Here is a 20,076-nt window from a genome sequence, read left to right on the forward strand (position 1 = left end):
TGTTATGTCAAAACTAAAACATGCCCCATGATTAACTGTGAGGAAGACGAGACCTTGCAGCACCTCCTCATGGACTGCTACAGAGCTGAGGAGGTGTGGTCGCTCCTGCGGGGCATTGGTTTAGTATTCAATGTAAGATATGCCTCCATTATGTTTTGTATTCTGGATGAGGGGATGGGCATAAAGCAAAGGGAACTTTTTCAGATGGTAATTTGTATCGCATGTATGAAAATATGGAAGACAAGGTGTAAAATGATACTGAACCAGAGAGTAATAGGCAGTAACACCATCATGAAACAGATACTTACTGAACTAAGGAGAAGAAAGACCCTGGACAAATCCCAGACTCTGCCATGGGGCATCTTGAGTCTGTGACATAACTGAGCCGCATAAAATAAAACGTGCTCTCCTTATGTTATTTATATATTTTTACTTTATGTGATGTATGTATTATTAATGTAACTTGTATATCTATAAAATGTACTGCCCTAATAATTTAAAATAAAGTTTATAAAAAAAAAAATTTAAAAAAAAAAGAAGTACTGCTGCAATGCATGCCAAATGACGGCACGCCCAATGAGGGCACGAGATACATTTGTGCGTGCACGAGATGGAAGTCTGACAGACAGGGCGGCAATCCAATCCGTCTAAACGGATTGGTTGTAGTTTTTACAGTATTACGGCTTCCACAGATGAAATTTTTTTGTCAAAGCAATATTATTTGCTATCGGGATGTTAAGAGCATTCCATGGAATATAACAAAAAGTGTATCTCGAGCCGGTTTCTGAAACTTACCTACCCCACCTTTAAGTTTCACTTCCATGTGAAAACTAATAATGTTTCCTATTTATTTTTCTCAAGAAAACTTTTATCACATTTTTGATGGTGAAAAGGGAAGAAAATGAGACATTCATTCATAACTTGGGTGGAGAAGGATTTCCGTGGAGCGCTTCACTCCACCTTCTGTTCAGTTTTGAAAAATAGGCGTGAAGGAAAAGCCTGGAGGAAAAACCGGGTGAGGCACTCTCTAAATATATCCTCTTACTAATGTACTTCCTTTTAATACAAGCAGAACTGAAATTACCAAATGGCTGGAGAGTACCTATAGAGAATGTCTAAGCTGGTGTAACAGCTGTGCTAAAATAATGGCATACAACATATTATAATAAAGATATTAACATTAAGAATGAGTTTAAGAGGTTTAATGCATTAAGTATATCAAACTGTGAAACTGTTTGATCGTTTAATTATACAATGACACCTTGACTTTGCACACATTCATATACAAATATAATAAGGATCAAAAGAAGTAGAAGTAGTTACACAATATGTTTTATTACACCAAAAAAGTAAATGGTCATGTTTAATATGGTTAGTGGACCAAATATTGAGAATTATTGATTATTTATTTTATTATGTGATTAGGCTAATAATAAATGACATAAGCAACCATTTACCTGTATTTGTAGCATATGATTGGCAATTAAAGTAAAAGAAGGAAGAGACTCGCAGTAGATATGTCAGGGTAAGCACTGCTGAAGCAAAAGACAAATTTAGGAGTGACCTCTTAAAGGAAGAGTGGAGAGAGGTTTATGTAGAAGATGTAAATGCTGCATAAGAGTCCCTCCTAAACATTGTCCCACTATACTCTGTAAATATAAAGGTACTTATTATAAATACAAATACAATACAATACAAGGCATATAAAGATAAGTTGAAAGTTATAATGAGACAAGCAAACAGAGAATATTATAATAATATGTTAAAAGAATCAAAGGCACATGGAAAATCTTAAATGATGGAAATATTGGAAATAAATCTGTATCCACTGGCCTGCCCAGTCACTTCATTAATGACAACAGTAAGGTTGTAAAAAACATGAATGAAGTGGTACATGAATTTAACTATTTTTTGTAAATGTCGGACCTAATCTTGCAAAGACCGTTTCAAAACAAAACGATGGGCAAAAAGAGGATGGCGGAATTGGGGGAAGTAAAGTTTTGCAGTCAATGTTTCTGGGAGAGATAAACAAAATTTAAATTAGATCCATTGTAGACAAATGCAAAAATAACACTGACTGATAGTGATGGGATCGACATAACTATAGCAAAAACGACTATTCACTGTATAATTAAACTGCTAAGCTCCATCTTTAATCTTTCACTTCAGACAGGTATTTTTCCAGATAGCATGAAAATAGTGTCCTAGCTTTCACAATTTTCCAAGGTTCTTGAAAAATTGTTTGTCCAAAAATGTGATAATTTCAGTGTTGTTGAGTGAGAGTCAGTATGGAATTACAGCTTTAGCTTTAATGAAAATAACAGAAGAAATTACAACAGCTATAGAAAGAAAGAAATACACAATAGGTGTATTTATTGACTTAAAAAAAGCCATTTGACACCATAGATAGACCATAACCTATTAATTTCAAAATGATATACATATGGTGTGAGAGCAGTAGTTCTAGATTGGTTAAAAAGTTATTTAGATAACATACAACAATATGTAGAATTGGCTGGTAGTACATCGGAGTGTATGAACCATAGGTATGAACATAGAATGTGGTGTCCCACAGGGCTCGGTTTTAGGGCCTAAACTTTTCATTTTGAACATCAATGACATATGTGAAACGTCAACATTATTACAATTTGTGTTGTTTGCAGACGACACACTTTTGTTTTTGTTCAGGAGACGATTTCAACATTTTAGCTAAATGTATTGGACATGAAATGGTTCAACTTAAAAGATGGTTTGCTAAGTTTATGGTTTTTGCTAATAGAAAAAAAGGATGAAAACATTTCACTGTCTATTGATGGAGTTCTTATTGAAAGGTTTTCTGAATTTTGATTTTTGAATGTGACATTGGATGATAACCTGACATGGAAATCACAAATAGCTGTTGAAATGTTAAAACGAAAGTGTCTAGGAATATTTATGTTCTGAACAATGCAAAGTATTGGCTAGATTACAAGGCATTGAGAATGTTATACTGTTCACTAATTTTGCCATTTTGTATTTACTCTATAGAAGTGTGCGGAACACGTATATGAGCAACATAAAGCCATTGTCAATATTACAGAAAAGAGCAGTAAGAATCATTCATAAAGCTGATTCAAGAGAACACACCAACAGACTGTTTTTTAAGTCAGGACTCTTGAAACTCAAAGACAAAGCTAAGCTGCAGACATTATCAGTAATGCACAGGGCAAAAAGCAGAATGTTACCAGCTTATTTACAACCGCTTTTGGATCAGACAAGGAAGACCACAGAAGGACATTTAATTGTAAGCATCCTTGTGCAAGGACTACTCTAAAGCAAATGTGTATTTCGGTGGTTGGTGTAAAATTGTGGAATTCTCAACAGAAGGATCTAAAGAATTGTATATGTATTTTTCAGTTAAAGAAATTGTATAAATTAAGACAAATGGGAATATATGAAGCAGAATGTGAATACTTTTATCTTCCCTGGGCCCCCTTGTGGTAAATATTGTTGATGTCTGAGGAGGCGTGTGGCGCAGTGGATGGAGCCTTGGTGTTGGGATCAGGGTTCACAGGTTCAAACCCCACTGCAGTCAGCATATAAAGTATATATTGCACATAAAGCACATATTGCACATAGTTTGACGGTATTTAACAGCAGCAAGTTAGACAATCTACAAAATACAAGATAGATACCTTGTAACAGTAACAAGGGTTTAGCAGCCAGGTATAAATTACACAGTTATTAATGGCATATATATATTGATTGATTTAGTGGCAAGGTATAAATTACACAGTTATTAATGGCATATATATATTGCACATATAGCACATATTGCACAAAGTTGGTTTGTATTTAGCAGCAAGGGGTGTTATAGTCTGCTTTGCGGTGTGTGTAGGAGGGTCTACTAGGGGCAGTGCTGGTTGTAAAGTCTGACCGCTGCAGGAAGGAAGGACCTGCGGTATGTCTCCGTGTGACAGGTGGGGTGCAGCAGCCTTTCGCTGAAGGTACTGCACAGTGAGGACAAGGTGTCCTGGGGGGTATACTACGAAGCAGGATTTTTGCTTAGCCGGCTTACTTCAGGGAAAACTCGGGGTTTCCGGTCCTACGAAGCTGGTTCTCTTTTTAGCAGGCTAGATCTCCATGGTAACTTATGCTGTGCGGCTAACCTCCCATAAGAAATGTTACCATAGTACTTGTACCATAGTACCATGGTACATGTACCATGGTATTTTTGACAGATTGTACCATGGTACAAACCATGGTATGTACCATGGTACCTTACTATATGTGCTATGGAACAAATACCATGGTACTATAAAATATACCATGGTACTATCTCTCAAAAAATACTGTGGTACATGTACCGTGGTAAATATACCATGGTACTATGGTACGAGTACTATGGTAACATTTAATATGGCTGTTGGAGGGCTTGATAACCCACTACCCCTGGCACCATAACAATTACCATGGTAAATACATATGTTCTTGTATTTGTGTCACACCTGTACCAAACTGTAGATACTGTAGAATGTACAATGGTAGGCTATATCAAATAAAAATAATGGACTGAGGCAAATACAAATAATACATGGACTCAACATGTATTTACATGTATTAACATTTTAATTTATACTACCGAACATACAATATTGCATGAAAACATAATGGCCTAACGTGGCCGAACAAATTGATTTTTTAAAAATGTTTTCCTTTTGAGGATCTTCGCAGAGTTGGAGAGTTTCTGGCGTATGTAGCCCTTGATCTCCGCCTCTGTCTTCTCTTTGAAGACAGATTTAACTTCACCTAAATAGAGAAAGAAATAAAGAAAAGGGGAATTAACAGATGAAGAGACAAATTACAAAAACAGACAGACAGTCAGGTAGACAGCAGGGATGCAAACTCATCAGGTCACCCCACGGAAAATCGGCTTTAAATTTAGGAATGACAGATGATTTTAGCAGTCAGAACAACTAAAGCAGCAGTTGTAATAATAACAGAAATGCTAAAGAGTCACATCTAATAGAAATATATAAAAGCATTTATTTTAATTGTGTAGCAGTCAGTTTATAATTTTGGCAGCACTGTTGAGCATTTGGAAAATGTATTTTCATGCCTCTGTGCAAGGCTTAGTCCTTCTATCTGTATAGCCACTGGTGTAAAGTAACTAAGTTCATAAACTCAACAAGTACTATACTAGGGTACAATTTTGAGATACTTGTACTTTACTTAAGTATTTCAATGTTTTGCTACTTTGTACTTCTACTCCACTACAGTTCAGAGGTACATGGTGTACTTTTACTACATGCATTTAATACCTTTAGTTACTTTACAGATGTGGATGAATTATGTGAAATATAATCAAGTGTTAAATCAGACTTTAGTTCCACCTGGAGTAAATTCACAAGCTACCTTACTGAATTACTGTACTTAAGTAGAATTTTAGGGGACCTGTACTCTATTTGATTATTCAAACTAGCTGCACCTTTACCAGCTTTGAGAACACTTTCATGATCAATTCTACTTTTACTCAAGTACAAGATCTGAGTACTTCTACTTTTACTCAAGAACAAGATCTGAGTACTTCTACTTTTACTCAAGCACAGTTAAATCAACATACCTTCAATGATGCTCAAAGCATTCTTGAGGGAATAATTCTCCCTCTCCAGTGCAGCAACCCTTTCCTCCAACGTCCTCTGGTAACTATTTGTGTTCACCTCTTGGGCCTATCAAAAAGCACACCATTAAAAAAAAGAAGGTTAGGTTTAAAAGCCAGTGTGGAAAGTTAGTTCTAAATAAATTTACTTGTGTTTTGAGGATTTAGCAGCCAGGTATGTATTGCACAGTTTAGGTACATTTAGGTCACTGCACTTTGGACTTAGTATAAAACAGATACATACTTTCTGAAGATCCTTATATTTTTGGATAATGTCTGTGGATGACGATGACTCCGGCCTTGGTTTTTTGCTTGGTCTCTCCTGAGAACAGACAACAACATATATAAATATTTGTTTTTGTGTGTGGTTGTGTGTGTATCTTCATAAAGTGGTGGTGTTTAGATTTTGAATAACTCACCTCTGACTGTTCCACGTCGTCGTCCTCCTCCAGAAAAGGCCTCCTTTTCTTTGCCCTCTTGCCTTTTCCCATCGGCCCGGATTGTTCCAAAGGTTCTTTACCTTCAACCAGCCGGTTCCTCATCTTGAGGAGTGCACCTTTGTCATCTATTGGAAGCAACAAAGATATTCAGCTTATTACTTTGTACAATCCATATATATATATATATATATATATATATATATATATATAGGGTACATCAACATTTTTATGTGAGTCACATTGTCTGCTTACATGACAATATGTTGGTAATGATACTCTGTATAGGAAAATATAACATATGGTCATGCTACACCCATTAGTATACTTATGATACTTAGCTGATAATACCTATGTAGCCAGGTGATTTAAACTATTTATTAGTGGCAGCTGGTGAAACATATTTTAGGTGGGGCTGTGGAAGATGGGGGGGAGGGGGGCATATTTTATACCAGGGGTCTGCAACCTTTTTGAAACTGAGAGCTATACCTGAAGGATAATGAACTATGGAGGGCTGCTTTTTTGAAATCATCTTTCTGAAGAATATAAGTATATTTTTACTAATTACTGTTTCCAATGGGCGACACTTTCTTAGATAAAAAACACTATTTTTTATTTGTAATAATAACTTTCGAACGGATTATAGAGCGCCTTTCATTTAACAGATCTGAGGACGCTGATTGGCTGAAATGTGCTGCCATATTTTTCGGGTAGCAACGGTCAGCGATTGGCTGCTGCTGCGCTGGGGTGCTTAATTCCCAAGCGAGAGAGGGTAATGATTCTAATGAAACATATAACGGTTTAGATTTGATATACTAAACAGTATTGTACTTATTATAAATATAAAACTTTCCATAGCACCTCTATTGACCAGCCGCCACTGCTATATATTAACAAATAAAACATAGGCCTAACAACTTTTAATAATAATAATGATAATCTGTACATGTATGATCTTTTTAAATATGCAAATTGACCGCCAGTAGATAACACTTTCGCAGTCCAAGCCATCTTTTTCCCATTTTGGGGCCACCAGACAAGATACTCCTTGTCCAATTCAGGATCGTACTCTCCCTCAATTAAATTTAACCGGCCAACTTCGATTGTATCATTGCTAAATTCATAGAGCCCGTACATTTTTGTGTTCAAAAGTAGCTCTAAGTAGTTGCAACAAAGTGATTACAATCCGGAGATTGCAGTTGCCACTACGGTCTGTATCCTAGCAACGCTAGAGAAGCGGGAAGCGCGAGGCGAAAGTTGGGCACGTGCACGTCACCACTCACCAGCTACCCTCAGCGGCAGAATAATCCGTGCCTGGAAAAAGTTCTTTAATTTTGATTCTCATTCACAAAAAGAGAGAAAACCTGAGAATTTACAAAAGATATTTGTCAGATTTAGGTAGATATTCCCAGGACTACAAAACGGTACCGGAGGACCCGTATGGAGGCACAACTTGTGACAGGTAAGGACGGGTTTTCTCTTCATATTGGACGAACGGGATGAACTGCCAATATAAGACGTATTTCATTTGGTGGTTTTTGTCTCACATTACTGTATTCAACGAATTATAGCAGGGTATGCTACAACATTTTGAAACGTTTTTTAGATGTACATGTATAGATTCACTTCCTGTATACTGCTATTATTCCTATTTTGATAGCAGTAAGGCAATATGTAAATTACGTTATAAAACATATAAAATCAATATTGACTCTAAAAAAGCTGAGACATATACAGTATAAACCAACCCTAACTTTTTGCTGAGATGCCAAATTAAAATGCCCACAATCCATGTGTGTATAAATGTCCGTGTAACAGCTGTGTGATTTTATCAATTTACAGACTCTGACTCATCCAGTGATGAACCTTCAAATGAAGATTGAATGGTGGGTGAGAGTATAATGTATTACAGTGACGATGAGGTTGTGTTAGATTCATTAAAATCATATTATCAGGATAGTTATTGTTTAGCCTTTTGTTTTAACTCAGGCTGATCACCATTCTGGCGGGATATCAGATGACAAAGGGGAGGATCCACATCATGAAATTGTAGTTTTTTGCATTGACTGATCCACAGACTTAAGAAATTGGACTCACTGGTGGACTTAACTATGACTCAGCTACTTGGTCACTGACTTTTTTTTTAATGCATTGCCACTGTGCATTGCCACAAGGTCATCGTTTGTCCGTCATGTACTGTCTTTGTATCCTGTTTGAATGCTCTTTTTATGATGCCTGTCTCAGGATTAGCCCCTCTTTTTTTATTTAATTAATTTGATTTCAACTTTTCTGTCTCTCAGAGTGACGATGAGGTAGAGATGGCTGCAGACGACGAAGGAACAGATCAACAACATGAAATGGTACAACATAAACATGCAGGGATTGTTTTACTTAATAAAAAAAAAAATGTATTCTGTTAAAATCCATGACCTTTGCTACATTACAGGTAGCAGTAAGAGACAACACAGTTTTCTATGATGATAAGAATACAGATTTATCCGACACAAAATAAGTTGGGTTACAAATATTTAACAAAATTTATCAGGAGTTATTTTATAACTTACAGTTAACATTATTTTCACTGTATGCATATATGACTTTCACCCGCAATGCTACCTTCCCATTTAAATATATTTTGTTGCTGCATGCTAACACCTGTTCCCTATGGGCATCAATAAAGATCCATCTTATCTTGTAGCCTTTTGCTGTCTCTCAGTCTGGAGGGTCATCAGAGGACGGAGGGGAAGATCCAAACCATGAAATGGTATAATTTGTGCAGGTCCACTTTGTTCCAGAAAGACAAACTGGTGTTGCAACATTTCTTGTAAAAGTAAAGATCTCCAATGAATTGTGTGTATTGACATGTGAGGACATCATAGCTAAATGTATTGCAATTGAACATGGGGGTAAGCTATATGTGATGAAAATGCCTTCGTTTGAGACAAGTCAAATGTTGAGGGCTAGTACAAGCTGTTGAGACTCAATTTGTCTGCACATATATGATGATTTAAATGTGTTTTTATTTATGCTATTATTGTTTTTTTATAACTCACTGTTTGATCATTAACTGTATTTTGTAATGCATTTGTGTCTGTGACTGGGTAAATCTGTATGGATATTTCTAAATATGTGAGTAAAACGCAACATTGAAGCGCTGTATGAACTCAGTTGTCTCATTCAATAACAACATTGAGAACATCTTTATCTAAAGTGTAATTCTTTGGCTATTTTGTGTGAAGATGTGTTGAAAAACAAGATGCAAATATATGTTACCTAAAGGGAAACCAACTAAAACCAGCAATGAAAAATACTAAACAAGGTATAAGACTTGCATTCACATAAACATTTTTAAAAAATGCACTCAATGTGACTTGAGTGATTATCATGATACATACCATGGTAATGTCTGTAGTACAATTTGAATACTCTATGGAGTACCAGTTATCTGAGGTACCGCGGCATGTACTATAGTATCGGAGGTAGCATGGTACGTACCACGGTAACAGCTGTGGTACAACGGTATGTACCAGGGTTATACCATGGTATGCATCATGGTAACATCTGAGGTACCATGGTATGCCATGGTACGTACTATGGTACACTATGGTAACATCTGAGGTACCATGGTAGTACCATGGTAGTACCATGGTAGTACCATGGTGTACCATGGTGTACCATGGTAGTACCATGGTATACCATGGTACGTACTATGGTACACTATGGTAACATTTCTTATGGGCTGCCCTGGAGCAGGAGGGTATACTACGAATCTAGTTCAACCTATCCTGGATATGTTTTGAGTTATCCGGTTGACTTAATCCAAAACAAAGCCGCTCCCGCTAAACTGTCCTACGACGCTGTTATCAACTCGTTCGCTCAAGCCAGCCGTGCCCTATCTAGTTAGGTGCGCGTTCACATGAAAGGGGTGGTATTTGGAGCATTCGACCAATCACAAACATGGAGAAGCGTACTGACAGCGCAGCGTCATACTTCCTGAATGAAAAGTCAACTATAATATTAGACATATAAAGAAGTTCAACTTTAAACATCCATGACTTAAACACTGTATCCAGGATAAAAGCCACATAGTTGCACCTGCAAGGTGAATACAGCTGCTAAAAGAAAAAGTGTTTGAATGCATTAACAGGTTTATGATATCACTGCCCCGTCCAAGACACGAGTGGATCTGACTTTAATTACATTTGACTTGAGTGTTTCGTCAACTTAATGTGTTGCTTAAAGTAATACTTATGCATACAGTATGTGACACTGTGAGTGTTGCACAGTCAGATACGGCTAATTTGACTCAGATAAGGAAATGATACATTATGATTTGATATGATGTGATAGGAATGATAATGGGACACATCGACGTCTGCACTCACAGTGCCGCGGACTGTAGGCAACGTAATGTTACTTTGATCCGGTTACTTATGTTGTGGCAGATATTTAATTAAGCTTTCTTAACATAATACTATAATAATAGTTATAATAGTCTGATTGCTCTGAAGGTGGGAGGTGATGTTCTATTCATTTTCACGTTCACAAGTCGGTGATATTTTAAGCAACACATTAAGTTGACGAAACACTCGAGACAAATGTAATTAAAGTCAGATCCACTCGTGTCTTAGACGGGGCAGTGATATCATAAGCCTGTTAATGTAGGCATTCAAACACTTTTTCTTTTAGCAGCTGTATTCACCTTGCAGGTGCAACTATGTGGCTTTTATCGTGGATAAAGTGTTTAAGTCATGGATGTTTAAAGTTTAACTTCTTTATATTTCTAATATTATAAGGCGCGTTCACCTCAAGTACTTTTCCCACAAAGGTTCCTGAGAACTACGATTTAGTCGCGTTCACACCAAAAAGTCCCAGGAACTAAATTAGTTCTAGAGAACCTTTTTTACCCCCTTTTCCGTCCCTGCTAGAGAGCAGGGACTTTTATGGGAGAAAAAGGTTCCTGTATCTGATTGGCTGGGCGGAATGCAAACCACGCCCCGTCAAACTCCCAAAAATGTTTGTGAAGCCGCCATTATATTATCCTCGCATTGAATTATTAGCATTAGCATTAGCCCAGCGCAGAAACGCGGAGAGACTAGCTTATGACAACTCAAAATAAAACATGGGAGCGGTGGAGATGAGGAGGTGTCGGCGTTCTGGCCGTTTACTCGGAAAGCTTCAGTAGAAGCTGCTGGGAGTCCCAGCAGCTTCTACTGAAGCTAGTCCCTAACTCCGGGGACTTCCGGCCGGGGATTTTGGGCGGAAGTATACGCCGTGCCAGTAAATCCAAAGCAGAAGAAGAAGAAGAGACGTCAGCGGCTTCATTTGCCTAATCCACCCCCAGGAACTCATTTCCGGTGTGAACGCGATCTGTACTTAGTTCATGAAAACTAAAGAGTTCTCAGGAACCTTTGTGGGAAAAGTACTTGGTGTGAACGCGCCTATAGTTGACTTTTCATTCAGGAAGTATGACGCTGCGCTGTCAGTATGCTTCTCCATGTTTGTGATTGGTCGAATGCTGCAAATACCACCCCTTTCATGTGAACGGGCACCTAACTAGATAGGGCACGGCTGGCTTGAGCGATCCACTTGATAAACCGCGTCGTAGGACCGTTTAGCGAGAGCGCGTATGTTTTGGATTAGGCCAACCGGCTAACTCAAACATATCCAGGTTAGGTTGAACCAGCGCCATATAGATAGAAGAGTTACGACAGCGGAAGTCCAAAAACGGTTATCGTCACGTGGTTTATGTAGACTAGACGACGATCGTTCCCCGGAAGTTCATGGCGGGCAATGTGAATGCATTGATAACAGGAGATAGAACTACGATTTTTGGTAATTATTAGTGAATAAAGGTTTTGATTTGCAATATTTATACAACAAATCGATATGTGTATGTATTTACATCAATATGTTTTAAAAAATAAAATAGAATTTGCTAATATTAAGTGATAATATTAGGATTAGTGTCAACTAGTTTACATGTTAGGCTAACAGTGCCGTGGTTAAAGAGCCTGTTGCTTTTTATTTATAGCTTTGAATTCTTTAAAACCAATATTAACTTCTTAAACTTGTATGGTGGTCAGGAGCATCACTTTCTAATGTTTGATATATTTAGAGAGAGGGGATCTAAAGGAATGCTTCAAGATTCAGATTAGATTCATTTCTACCATTTTCTTAAATTCATGGTAGTTTCAGTAATCCCATGGTAATTGAGGACACAAGTTATCTAAATGACTGTCATCTTTATGGCTTTCAGAAAGGACAGGAGACCGACAGGTGATTATCAAAGGACTAGCAGCAGCAGCAGCAGCATGATGATGATGTTAAATGTGTTGTTTTAGGAACATCCATTGCAAATACATGGAATTCAATAAACATTGAATAGCATATCATGCAGTTTGTCTGTGCCTTTTCCTCCGTGTTGTCCTGGTTTTGTCACGGTGTGTGAAACAAGCAGGACCCAAATGCAGATATAAACTGAAACTTCCTTTATTTCAAGGCTATAATATCTCTATACAATGACAAACAGAACACTCACCGCAGAACTAGTCAGGGAACAAGACGAACCGACCAAGACAGACAGACAACCCAGAACTTAAATACACACAAGACTCAATCACACAACAAGACACAGGTGAGGAGGGAGGAGAAAACACAGGGGCCCAGGTGAACATAATCAGACAATTAGACACACCAGGGAAACTAATGACAAGAGGAAAAACACAGGGAAAAGGACCAGACAATAACCCAAAGGAAAACATGACATGGAAAACAGCAAAAACACCCAAACCTACAAAACTATAAACGTGACATAACATGAGAATCGTGACATAACCCCCCCCTCAAGGGACGGATTCCAGACGTCCCAAAAAAACAAAATCCAGCAGGGTGGGTGGAGGGGGTCTGGAGGACGGGTCTCGGGCGGACGGCCCGGGGGCAAGGCAGAGTCCATGGAGGGAATCTCGGGCGGACGGCCCAGGGGCAAGGCAGAGTCCGAGGAGGGGTGAAGACCAGACAGCTCCGGAGGCCGGTCAGGAGCTGGTGTCGGCAAGATCCCCCATGGAAGAGGACACAGGACCGGCAGGACCCCCGGCAGGAGAGCAGTCGGCGGAATCCCCAACGCGACAGGAAATGGAGTTGGCAGGACCCCCAGCGGAAGAGTAGTCGGCGGGACCTCCAACGTGGCAAGACATGGAGTTGGCAGGACCCCCGGCAGAAGAGCAGTCGGCGGGACCTCCAACGTGGCAAGACATGGAGTTGGCAGGACCCCCGGCAGAAAAGCAGTCTGCGGGATCCCCAACGCGACAGGACATGGAGTTGGCAGGACCCCCAGCGGAAGAGTAGTCGGCAAGACATGGAGTTGGCAGGACCCCCGGCAGAAGAGTAGTCTGCGGGACCTCCAACGGCACAGGACATGGGGTTGGCAGGACCCCCGGCAGAAGAGCAGTCTGCGGGACCTCCAACGGCTCAGGACCTGGGGTTGGCAGGACCCCCGGCAGAAGCGTAGTCTGCGGGACCTCCAACGTGACAAGACATGGAGTTGGCGTCGGACGGACAGCCATCAGGACACGGGGAGCTGGCGTCGGACGGACAGCCAACCGGAGACGAGGTGCTGGAGTCGGCCGGTATGCTGACAGGACATGGGGAGCTGGCGTCGGACGGACAGCCAACAGGAGACGAGGTGCTGGAGTCGGCCGGTACGCCGACAGGACTCGAGGAGCTGGCGTCAGCCGATGAGTCAGCAGGTGACGAGGAGCCGGAGTCGGGACCATGGTTACTGGAGCCGGCACTGAAGCCGGGACCATGGATGTAAGGTCCGGTTCTGGAGCCGGAAACATGGCTGCAAGGTCCGGTTCTGGGGCCGGAAACATGGCTGTAAGGTCCGGTTCTGGAGCCGGAAACATGGCTGTGGTGTTATTATATACAAACACTGCATTTGCACTTTTTCACAAAACGAAAACCACACCATTGGGAAAGCTTAATGTTTTGTTTAATACAAAAAAACAGGGAAAGGCTTGAAAAACACTGAGAGTTGAGACTCAGGGTGCAGGGTGAGGGTCTCAGTGCAGGTATTCAGGCTCCATTGAATCCCCCTCTGGTTTTTGTGCTGAAAGAGGGAGTAACAGACAGGAGAAAGGGTTATACACACCTATATAGCACACCTATTGGATGGGAAATTGCCTTGGGGAGATAAGGTCTGGTCTTTGTTCCCAACTGAAGTTATGGAATTTTATAAGTTTAACAAAGTATGACAAATGGCATCAGTAACAGATGTGATATGAATTTCTATAAAGTTGTCTCACATTCTTGGTCATATTTGATATGCAGTATGTAATGAGTATAACATGTCCAGTAAGTATAAAGTGTTTCCTAATACTGTGTATTCAACCACTATGGTATAGTGTATGGTACTATGGTATGGTATCCTAGCTTACTCTGTTATCTGTAAACGTTCCCTAAATCTACTAATTTAGGGATAATCCACTGAAATGCTTTAATATAAATGTTAATTTGAATCAGATGTACTGATAATATCAGCAATATAAATCTTTAAACTTCTTCTTACCTTTAAAAGTCCGTCACGAACGGTCTATTATGCTGCAAATCTACAGCTCTGCTAGCCTTGGCGCTAACTTCCGGGGAACGATTGAGAGGCTCCACGATCCGCCATTGCTGTAAAAAAGTGGTCGATTGAAGTGAACGGAGATGACGTAACTCTCAGTCTATATGGCGCTGGGTTGAACCAGCTTCGTAGTACAGGCCTCTGAAGGGGGTGGGACATATTGTCCCAGCAGGGAGGACAGCTTGGCTGCCATTCTCCTGTCTCCCACCACCTCCACAGTGTCCAGAGGACTCCCCAGGACAGAGCTGGCCTTCCTCACCAGTCTGTTCAGTCTGTGTAAAAGCGTCTAACACGTGACATGTAATGTAATGTAAAACATTTAATGTCTTTGATGTCTGTTCTTTATTTGCAGGTCCCATTGTTATTATTATTATTATTATTATTATTATTATTATTATTATTATTATTATTATTATTATTATTATTATTATGTGCCACCTTCTACTCCAGTAGGACTCAGATGAGGGTGTTGCACTTTTCCTTTTACATGTGATTTTTTTGTGTTGTTTTTTTGTTGTTTCTTTTCGTTAACTGTCAAGTGGGAAATAATTATTAATATTTGTTGTGTTTCTCTTATTATCCTAAGATACTGTTATGTTTGGCTGTGAATAAGTTTGGCTGTGAAAAATAAATATGAAGGACATACCATCTATTTCTATTGTTTTTTTTTTAGAAAGGGGCAGAGGCCTGAGGGGTATACTACGAAGCAGGATTTTCGCTTAGCCGGCTAACTTCAGGGAAAACTCTGGGTTTCCGGTCCTACGAAGCTGGTTCTCTTTTTAGCGAGCTAGATCTCCATGGTAACTGATGCTGTGCGGCTAACCAGGGGGGTATACTACGAAGCAGGATTTTCGTTTAGCAAGATAACTTCTGGGAGTTCCGGTACTACGAAGCTGGTTCACTTTTTAGCGGGCTAGATCTCCATGGTGACTTATCCTGGAACCTAGTCTGTGCTCCGAAGCAGGATAGGTTCCAGGATAAGAGATCAACCCAGCGAAAGCACCACACCTGCTGACCAATCAGAGCTCAGTGTGCGGAGGAAATACCCTAACATGTCACCCACTGAGACATTAAAAAATGTTTTAGGGTTTAACCAGTCAGGTTTAACCCTAACCCTAACATGTCAGTGGGTGACATGTTAGGGTTAGGGTTAGGGTTAAACCTGACTGGTTTTCGGACCCCCCCAGACCCCCCCAATAAAGCAAAACTGCACGTTTCAGAGTGGCCTTTTATTGTGGCCAGCCTAAGGCAAACCTGTGCAATAATCATGCTGTCTAATCAGCATCTTGATATGCCACACCTGTGAGGTGGGATGGATTATCTCGGCAAAGGAGAAGTGCTCACTATCACAGATTTTTTCAGATTTGTGAACAATATTTGAGAGAAATGGTTATTTTGTGTATATAGAAAATGCTTTAGATCTTTGAGTTCATCTCATGAAAAATGGGAGCAAAAACAAAAGTGTTGCATTTATATTTTTGTTCAGTGTAGATAGGACACGGCTTGTTTTGAGCGATCCACTTGATAACCTGCGTCGTAGGACCGTTTAGGGAGAGCGCGTATGTTTTGGATTAGGCCAACCGGCTAACATATCCAGGTTAGGTTGAACTGGCTTCGTAGCACAGAGGCTTCTGTACTACGAAGCTAAGCGAAAATCCTGCTTCGTAGTAGGCCTCGGATAACTCAAACATATCCAGGGTATGTTGAACTGGATTCGTAGTACAGGCCTCAGCTCCTTTTCGGTCAATGGTGTGTTTACAGAGACATGTTTTGTTAACAATTGTTATACATATATCTTGCATACACCATGAACGGAACAAATACAAATTAAATTAAATGTAGGCCTATGTAGCTATTTATTTTTTAAACTATTTTTTATGTTAAAAGAAATATGGATAATTGTTTTATTTATAAAGTAATTTGCAGACATATACACATTATTTATGTTTGGGCTCCATGACAACCCACAGCTCTGGTTCCCTCTCAGACCTCTAACGAAATCACAAAGGCTTTTTTGGAGATTTGAGAGATATGATTATAGCTGTTTGCTAAGTACCAGGATTCCTACCTTGGGCGTGGAGGTGACAGAACAAGCAGTAACGTCCTTTAACCTACATTTGAAAATACAAATGTAATTTCACACAAGCATGACAAATTTCTACATATTGTTTGAGTAAAACATTTAAAATAAAGGCAATATTGCTTTTTCCCCTCATATGGGCATTCAATGACCATATTCAAATAAAAGTGTTATAAGAATAAAAACTAGTTGTAACCTACTTTGCAGTAGACAGTAAAAAGCTTACCTACAGTTACATTAAAGAAATGTAATCAGATTACTGTTACATTTATTAAAAGATTGTGGATTACTAGCAGGATTACAGTGTTAGTAAAATCTAAAAAGATCATAATCGTGTTTGTTGTAAAGGATCAGATGTTGTCTCTTCTCTGTAAGCTGTTCTGTTCTGTAGGCTAACACTTTAAGTGTGAATCTATACTTCTACTGCCTGAATCTGCTTTATGGTTTTCACTTTCTTTGCTTCATTTGTTCTGTTTTTAATTCAGTAGGTGAACTTATATTAAGGACGAGGAGGAAGCTAGACAGTATCTTAGAGAACCCCTCCCACCCACTCCATGCACAGCTAGTGAAGATGAGGAGTACTTTCAGCCACAGACTCATCCCTCCACGACACAGCACCAAGCGCCTCGGTCAGTCCTTTGTGCCTGAAGCCATCAGGCTGCACAGCAAGGGGTCAATAATGTGAAACTATTACTAGACATAAATACACACTGTTTCCACAACCCATGTTAATATATATAATATGTAATATATGACTCTTAAAGATTAAAGTTAATTTGTTTGTTCTAAACTGTTTAAAGTAAACATGTATTATTTTGAACTGTTTTGAAGTAAACATGTATTATTGGGGACTGTTTTCAAGTAATCCTATATACAGGACTGTCTCAGAAAATTAGAATATTGTGATAAAGTTCTTTATTTTCTGTAATGCAATTAAAAAAACAAAAATGTCATACATTCTGGATTCATTACAAATCAACTGAAATATTGCAAGCCTTTTATTATTTTAATATTGCTGATTATGGCATACAGCTTAAGAAAACTCAAATATCCTATCTCTAAATATTAGAATATCATGAAAAAGTATACTAGTAGGGTGTTCAACGAATCACTTGAATCGTCTAATTAACTCGAAACACCTGCAAGGGTTTCCTGAGCCTTGAAAAACACTCAGCTTGGTTCAGTAAACTAAATCACAAGTATGGGGAAGACTGCTGATCTGACTGCTGTCCAGAGGACCGTCATTGACACCCTCCATCAGGAGGGTAAGACACAAAAAGAAATTTCTCAAAGAGCAAGCTGTTCACAGAGTGCAGTTTCAAAGCACATCCACAAAAAGTCTGTTGGAAGGGGGAAATGTGGCAGGAAACGCTGCACAACCAAGAGAGATGACCGCAGCCTTAACAGCATTGTGAAGAAGAGTCGCTTCCAGAATTTGGGGGAGCTTCAAAGACAGTGGACTGAAGCTGGAGTCCAGGTATCAAAAGTCACTGTTCACAGACGTGTCCGGGAAATGGGCTACAATAGCCGTATTCCCATGGTCAAGCCACTTCTGAACTCAAGACAACGGAAGAGGCGTCTGACTTGGGCTAAGGAAAAGAAGCACTGGACAGTTGCACAGTGGTCCAAAGTCCTCTTTTCAGACGAAAGCAAGTTTTGTATTTCATTTGGAAGTCAAGGCGCCAGAGTCTGGAGAAAGGCTGGAGAGGAGCAAAATCCAAGTTGCTTGAAATCCAGTGTGAAGTTCCCACAGTCAGCGATGGTTTGGGGAGCCATGTCAGCTGCTGGTGTTGGTCCACTGTGTTTCATCAAGCCCAGAGTAAATGCAGCTGTGTACCAAGAGATTTTAGAGCACTACATGCTTCCGTCTGCTGAAAAGCTCTATGGAGATGAGGAATTCATTTTCCAGCATGATCTGGCACCTGCCCACAGTGCCAAAACCACCAGTAACTGGTGTACTGACCATGGCATTACTGTCCTCGATTGGCCTGCAAATTCCCCTGACCTGAACCCCATAGAGAATATGTGGGGTATTGTGAAGAAGAAGCTGAAAGACACCAGACCCAACAATGCTAATGAGCTAAAGGCCGCTATTGAAGCATCCTGGGCATCCATAACACCTCAGCAATGCCACAGGCTGATTGCCTCCATGCCACGCCGCATTGATGCAGTAATCCGTGCAAAAGGATTCCCAACCAAGTACTGAGTGCATTAATGGACATTTTCAAATGTTTGATTGTGTTTTGCTGTTATAAATCTTTTTTTTTTACTTGGTCTGAGGAACTATTCTATTTTTTTGAGATAGGATTTTTGAGTTTTCTTAAGCTGTATGCCATAATCAGCAATATTAAAATAATAAAAGGCTTGCAATATTTCAGTTGATTTGTAATGAATCCAGAATGTATGACATTTTTGTTTTTTTAATTGCATTACAGAAAATAAAGAACTTTATCACAATATTCTAATTTTCTGAGACAGTCCTGTATATAACCTTCTCACTCACACTCACTGACCTAGATACCAGCACACACACATATTCTTTTCAAGGTCCTTTCTGGGCACCAATATATCTGTGTACAATGTTTGATTGTCTGGGAAAGAATAGTTTGTGTGAAATATTCCTTGGGAAAGTAAAGGAGTGAATTCAGGTGCAAGATAAAAGATTGACTCTGTCCTTGGGTAGTTCCGAAGCTCTCACGCTCTGTTCAGAAGTAAAATACATTTTTCCCAGAACTCTGATTCGCTTAGGAGTGAAATCGACTGCCTCCAAATCTGTCTATGTATACTGATGTTTATTCATGCACGGGGCTTCCTGTTTCTGACTGGCTGGTCCCGATACCTGTATCGCACGGCAGTAGAACTGGAAGTCCAGAGTACTCTGTATTTCGTATTGTGTTTTTTCTACCAATAAAATCAGATTATTGTTATAACTTTTATGCCGGTGTTCTAACGGACGGCGCGAAGCAGAGGTGGGCTTTAAGCCACCACCACTGTGGTGTTTGCTCCAACACTCTATATGTATATATGTCCATTTTCATTCATTTCTTAACTATAGCTTATATGACCAAATATGTATACTCATTTTAATTTTATTCATCTCTTATTTCATAGTTTCTCATTATTATTTTTATCACTGATCTTATTTTTGATTTTATTAATCTGTGCTATCCTGGTTTTTCACCCACACCATGTTGCAGTTTAAACAACTGATTTTCCCCACGGGGATTATTAAAGGTCCATCTTATTTTATATGTTCATAACAGTGTGTGTGAGCTTAACTGTGTGTAACTAAAAC

The 20,076-nt window shown here is 39.5% G+C and overlaps 2 protein-coding genes across 2 annotated transcripts; both read right to left on the reverse strand.

Moving 5' to 3' along the window:
- Window positions 1–4,357: 4,357 nt before the first annotated feature.
- On the reverse strand, window positions 4,358–6,219 carry LOC307036881 (uncharacterized protein). The gene is made up of 4 exons (XM_079677492.1): window positions 6,058–6,219; window positions 5,883–5,960; window positions 5,603–5,708; window positions 4,358–4,788 (listed from the first exon to the last, which is right to left on the reverse strand). Exons 1-4 carry the CDS (start codon window positions 6,178–6,180, stop codon window positions 4,655–4,657), a joined length of 441 nt encoding a protein of 146 aa, XP_079533618.1. The 5' UTR covers window positions 6,181–6,219; the 3' UTR covers window positions 4,358–4,654.
- A 6,332-nt stretch (window positions 6,220–12,551) lies between these two features.
- LOC307037234 (uncharacterized protein) lies at window positions 12,552–15,818 on the reverse strand. Its single transcript, XM_079678014.1, has 2 exons — window positions 14,645–15,818; window positions 12,552–14,185 (listed from the first exon to the last, which is right to left on the reverse strand). Exon 2 carries the CDS (start codon window positions 13,980–13,982, stop codon window positions 13,110–13,112), a length of 873 nt encoding a protein of 290 aa, XP_079534140.1. The 5' UTR covers window positions 13,983–14,185; window positions 14,645–15,818; the 3' UTR covers window positions 12,552–13,109.
- Window positions 15,819–20,076: the final 4,258 nt, after the last annotated feature.

This window comes from Notothenia rossii (genome assembly GCF_949606895.1).
Source record: "Notothenia rossii genome assembly, chromosome: 4".
Lineage (NCBI taxonomy): Eukaryota > Metazoa > Chordata > Actinopteri > Perciformes > Nototheniidae > Notothenia > Notothenia rossii.

Coding starts and splice junctions, on each gene's coding strand:
- LOC307036881 (XM_079677492.1), bottom strand. CDS start 6,180: ATGAGGAACCGGCTGGTTGAAGGTAAAGAACCTTTGGAACAATCCGGG. Junction 5,961..6,057: donor ACGACGTGGAACAGTCAGAG/GTGAGTTATTCA, acceptor GTCTGTTCTCAG/GAGAGACCAAGCAAAAAACC. Junction 5,709..5,882: donor AATATAAGGATCTTCAGAAA/GTATGTATCTGT, acceptor GCTTTTTGATAG/GCCCAAGAGGTGAACACAAA.
- LOC307037234 (XM_079678014.1), bottom strand. CDS start 13,982: ATGTTTCCGGCTCCAGAACCGGACCTTACAGCCATGTTTCCGGCCCCA.